Source organism: Gopherus evgoodei, chromosome 18 (genome assembly GCF_007399415.2).
Source record: "Gopherus evgoodei ecotype Sinaloan lineage chromosome 18, rGopEvg1_v1.p, whole genome shotgun sequence".
Lineage (NCBI taxonomy): Eukaryota > Metazoa > Chordata > Testudines > Testudinidae > Gopherus > Gopherus evgoodei.
The window spans coordinates 4851106-4856766 of record NC_044339.1 but is presented as its reverse complement, the minus strand read 5'-3'; the positions used below and the strand labels follow the sequence as shown (position 1 = coordinate 4856766).

General features: G+C 47.5%; 1 protein-coding gene across 1 annotated transcript; it reads left to right on the top strand.

Annotated features, from left to right (window-relative positions):
• The first annotated feature begins 1333 nt into the window (after nucleotides 1-1333).
• On the top strand, nucleotides 1334-5661 carry LOC115636777 (guanylin-like). Its single transcript, XM_030537300.1, has 3 exons — nucleotides 1334-1408; nucleotides 3810-3999; nucleotides 5588-5661. The coding sequence occupies exons 1-3, from the start codon at nucleotides 1334-1336 to the stop codon at nucleotides 5653-5655; spliced, it is 333 nt and encodes a 110-aa protein (XP_030393160.1). The 3' UTR covers nucleotides 5656-5661.

Genomic DNA, 5661 nt, shown 5'->3' with positions numbered 1-5661 from the left:
GTGTGTGTGCTCCCCACAAGCACCCGCCAAACGAGCTCATCGGCTTCCTTCAGAGCCCGTCACAAAATGCTCCTGTGTCCCGAAGCCTATGCAAAAGCTCAGCAGTGGCTAGGCTACTAATGTGCTGGGTCCACTGGCCACCATGCCGACCAGCACTGTCTCCTTGTCCTTCCCCTGTCAATCTGGCTGTGTTCACCTATCGTCTCTAGGCTCATACTCCGACGGTCGGCTCCTTGGGGCAGGGTCTGTCCCTTTGTGCTGTGTTTGGACTGAACCCATGGAGGCCTGGGGCCATAGCAATATTGTGTGATTGATGTGGACTGGCCATTTTGGTGTAGCCGTTCAGGGGACTTTACCTTTCGTTTCAGGAAGGGCCCATGATGATCTCTCTCCCAAAAGGAACCAGGTGCAGATTCCCGATGGGGTAGCTCACTTTGTGGGGCTCGTGTGGGTTGTCTGTCTGCAGCTGGAGCTCCTGCTGGCTGGCTACATGGTGGAAGGAGTCTTGCCAAGACCTGTGTCATTGTTAAGGACCATGAGCAATTCCTGCACAATCCCTTTGCATTCCTTATGCACTGTTTCTTTCCCACTGACTGGGAGCTGCCTTGGGCTGGGCTGTACCATGCATATGGGAGCACTCTAGTAAGGTGCTTCAGAGAGCAGCAGTGAGAGAAACTCACAGATCTGCACACAGCAGATACCTCACGTCCTGAGCACATTCAACTCTCCCAGATCCCTCACTGCATTCCTTACTCACTGGAGTTCCAGGAGGGAGCCAAGTGACAAGCAGTTGCTTCAAGGGGGCCAAATGCCTCTTATCTCTTTCCAATCCCCTTTCATTCTCAAAACACTGTGGACACATGTGCTGGCGAGAAATTAAGGACAGACCACATGGGGGGACCATGGTTTCAGACAGTGTGTGGGATCAGGCAGGTAAGGGCTGGAATTTTATGGTTCCTTGTGTTATATCTGCTTTCCCAAGCCTGAAGAGACTCATAAACATTGGGACCTGCAAGGATGGGGCCGGCCTGCTCTGTTGATAAGTAGTTAACTATTAGCCCCTTCAGTGGTTATTAGATGGCAATAAATTTGCTCAGTCAATGGTTGGATTAATGAATGACCAAGTCAATGGTGTATGAAGGTTTTATAAAGCTTCCTTTCCCTTTGGGAAGGAACAGGCCTGCCTGCTAGAGGAACTGAGTACTCAGAATCCAAAGGAGCACAGAGGAGAGAGAAAAGGAGCCAGAGAGACAGGGGAAAAGGAGACCGACGCACTCAAATCAAGACAGAAGACGTAGCCTGAGAAGGAAAGGGAGTAGCACCTGCAGGTGCCATGAAAGGCGTCACTTTCCCAGTAACTGTTGTGCTTCTGATACTGGTGCACAGCTCCCAGCCTGTCTATGTCCAGGTGAGATCAAGGGCTCTCAGACCACTGTCCTTTGATTGTTACAGATTCAACAAGGAGTGACTGTGATGCAAGGGAGCAGGGTTAGAACAGGAGATCATAAATAGTGGCCTCCTAGATTCTAATCCTCACCTGGCCACTAGCAAGGTGTGTGACTTCATTGCTCCGTACCTCGAAGTCACACACCTTGTGTAATGGGCTTTGTATTTATAATTACCTCTGAGGTTTGTGAGACTTGATTGTTTGCAGAAATGTTTTGAACTCCTCCAGTGAGAGATGTTCTGGACTATAAGTGCCAAGTGTGTGCCCAGTGGCTGCCAGGCAGCTCCAGACATAGTGATTAGGGACATCTATTTCACAGAAAGGGCTACATTATTTCTGGCCCACCTGGCTAATCTGCTTCTGGGCAGAAGTTCCCCCTGCAAATAATCAACTAATTTAAGTGACGGAGCCTGCAACTATGTCACGAAGGGAATAAAAAATGGACCCAAAGGCTATTAAATCAAAAGGGGGCTGGTGAATGAGGCCAGATTATCAGAAGTGCTCAGCAGCCACTCTTGGGGGCTTTGGGAACAACGGGAAGTGGTTGGATGCTGTGTTATTTTGCAAATGTGACCCAAAGGGGGCTGGGCATGTGTGCGAGAGAGACCGAGAACGAGAGAGAGAAAGAATTCAGTCTGTGCTCAGACCCTTGCAGGAGCCTGCCATCACTGAATTTCATTGCCATTTCACTAACTTCACTGGAATGCCAAGGTGTGTGGTATCGTCAGCCGTTCATCAACTCTCCATGGTTTGCCAGGAACTAATCTACAGTATCTCAGCTTTGCTTTCTCTTCATTTCCCCTTCTGGGGCAGGGTGCTGCTGATTATGAGGTTGCTTCTTCCTTTTCTCCCAAGCTGTTCCTGAGCTCAACGACTGTGGGTGGGAACAGACGCTTTTCTGTGAAAGGAAGAAAAATCTCCAACTTCCCATCTGCCTTGTGGCTGCAGCAATGACTTTTTTTATACACCATAAAGCCACATCTAACTGGAAAAACTGTTGCCTTTTCTAGTATCTTTAATGTGCTGTTTGCCTCTGGTTCTCTTTCATTATTCTACTGCCAGTAACACACCAAATGTCTTTCCAAGAGTGGCCACCTGCACCCATGCACACACTCACGCATGGGTGTAGGATGATCAGCTCTAAACGTCCAGCTCCTTGCACTTTGAGCCCAGCTCCATGGGAAGGGCTTTTACCCAGGGCTGTATGGAATATTAAGTACGTTTGTATTTTTTAAGCCCTGCGTTGATATTCATTGAGCTTGGCTTCATCCTGCCACTCGTGAGACCAGAATGCTCGTGCAATTCACTTGTGAACAGGATTCTAGTCCTTTCACTTGGGCCAGGTCAGCTTCCCCAGGTTCAAACTGATTTCTCAAGGCAAAAACCCCACAGAGACTGTTGGGCTGTGAAATCCCTTGGCCTGCTTTCGTTCCATATGTCCTAGAAGCCACATGACCAACAACGCATCTTCAGCAAGATGGTGACTGACATTCATGTGACTTTGCAATGTGCTTTTCAGGGCTGTGTAGGGTAAACAAAGTACCTGCCATATGGCACAGATCTCGACGGCACATTGCAGAGATGCATAAAAGATGCTTTGTGAGGCATGTGGCATCTGTGGACTGTAAACAGAAATCATTTGCAAATAAATGTTTCAACTTCCATTATAAAATCTGGCAGCTCCGGAGCCCGGGAACAGACATTCTGCTTGGTGGGAAAGGAAGGGGGCTGTGAGTCAAGATCTGCTCCTATAAGCCTGGCTCCTCCACCTAGTCTATTCCCGTTTACACACCCACCTCTCTCCTGTTCTGCAAATACGCAGTGTTGCCTATCTGCTGAGCATCATCTGATGCTGGTCCCAAGCCCAGTAGAAACAGTAGTGACCACCGCGGGGCTGGGCCAGCTTTTACATAAATATACACCACTCTTTTTGGACCATAGCAAAGGACAGGGATCCTCCTCATGGAGTGGTTACATTCTATATTCTCTATGCACCTTCCAGTGTAGATGAGACTTTTAGCTGGAGGGTCTGTCAGGGATAAGTGCAGTATGCATGTAGCTGCTGCTGTTCAGTAAGATGGGTAGAAAAGCCTCTGTCTAACTGATTGGCCAGCCTGGTCACATGGTGAGGTGACCTCAAAGGTCTCTGTACTGAAGGATTGACAATTGGTCCACAGTGAGTGCTAATCTAACAGCTCCCCCCTTCCCCCCACAGTTCCAAAATCACTCAACAGTGAGCACCATCCTTTCCCCCTGGAATGTACCATTGTGCCCGTGTATGGCATCACTGGCTTCTGGTGCAGCGAGCAGGATCTGTGTAATGACTCTTGCCTGACATATTGCTTTGGTTCTCTCCAAACAGGAGGGGGAATTCTCATTCCCGCTCGAGGCTGTGAAGAAGCTGAAGGGATTCTTGGATGCGGATGCCAGAGCCAGTCCTCGGATGATGGCTAGGACAAGTTTCATTTCTGTGTGTGCCAACCCGGAGCTGCCCAAAGAATTCAAGCTCGTATGTCAAAGGGAAGATGCACCCATCATTTTTAACAGGCTGAGTACGTAGTGTATACTCGCAAGCTGAGACCCTTCAATCTCAAATGTTCAAAAGAGGCAGCCACAGAACTGCACTGGTTCCCCTAGGCTCTCAGCCTGCTACTAGGGCAGCTGATAAACAGCTAGGGCTAGTGTACCCATGAGCTTTCCGCAGCTGGCAGTCATGCAAAATTGCCTGTAGCGATTGTAGTAGTTGTTGAGGTCGTCGCTAGCTAGCACAGAGATTTCTGTATGACACCTGCTGATGCAGGAGTTACCTAGGTCAAGCTGAAGTGACTATGGGGTAGCTCCCCCGGAGTAACTGTTCTTGCTACAGCTTAGCTGAGTGTAAAGCCGGAAGGGCCCATTGTGATGATCTAGTTCAGTGGTGCCCAATCTTATTACACGAGAGGGCCACGTAAACCTAAGCACAACTTTGTGTGGGCCAAGCAGATTCTATAGATTATTAATAAGATTTAAAGTCATCTGTACTGATTTCTATTTTACATTCAGCTTGTTTCATATGTATTTAGATAGACAATCCTGTACAATTAGAACCAACCTATTTACACACTTGCATAAATGAAAACAATGTCAACATGACAATAAAATGCCAATGAATCGGCCGTTAGTATTGTGTTGAAACAGGCTGCAGGCCTTAAGAAATGCTCTGGTGGGCATGTACAGCCTACAGGCTGTATGTTGGATGCCCCTGATCTAGTCTGACCTCTTGCATAGCAAATTTGCCCAGTGATTCCTGCATGAAACCCTATAACATCTGTCACTGACTTTTATTTGCTCTCTGAGCACTGCCGGAAAAAAATATCAAACACTACAACTCACTAGCTCAAGACAGCTGCCCTTCCCAGATAAGCACCATCCGGACTAGAGTCCCTCAGTCCAAAGGAAAGATGTGTATCCTGAATGTCACCAAATCCAGACTCTGACATATGAAAACAATCTAGCTGTTAACTCAAGTGCCACGTACTACAGGGCTCTTTCATCTAGCAGAGAAAGGCAGAACGAGAATTGAGGGCTGGAAGCTAAAAACAGATACGTTCAAATTAGAAATAAGGCAAAATGTTCAACATCAGGGTTGATTAACCACAGGAACAAAACACCAAGGGAGGTAGTAGATTCTCCATCTCTTGGTGGCTTCAAATTGAGTCTGGAGGTTTTCTGGAAGATGCTTTAGTGAAACACAAATTAGTGGGCTCAATAGAGGGATAACTGGGTGAAATGTAATGGCCTGGGATATCCAGGAGGTCAGGCTAGATGATCTTATAGTCCCTTCTGGCTTTAAATTTGATGGATCAATGAATCTAGGTTCTGAACAGCACAGTTCTGTGCTAGCGAGTGTTCTTGGTTCGGTCACTGAATACCTATCTCCTGTGCGCTATTTTTCCACAGTGCGTTGGTAAAAGATGTTGCTCTTCAGCTAAGACTTTACAAGGTGCAGTTTTCCTTGTTATTTTGTTCAGGTGACTATTAAAGCTCCTAAAGCAGCAGTGAGAAGGAAGGAGTCTCCATGTCCCCTGATGTGCTTGCTCAATTCCCCTACAGAAATACCCTGACAGTATCACTGAAATATTCTCTTTTCTTCCTGAACAGACTTGGCTGTCCAAGACATGGATATATGTGAAATCTGCGCCAATGTAGCCTGCGCAGGTTGTCGCTGAGGAAGG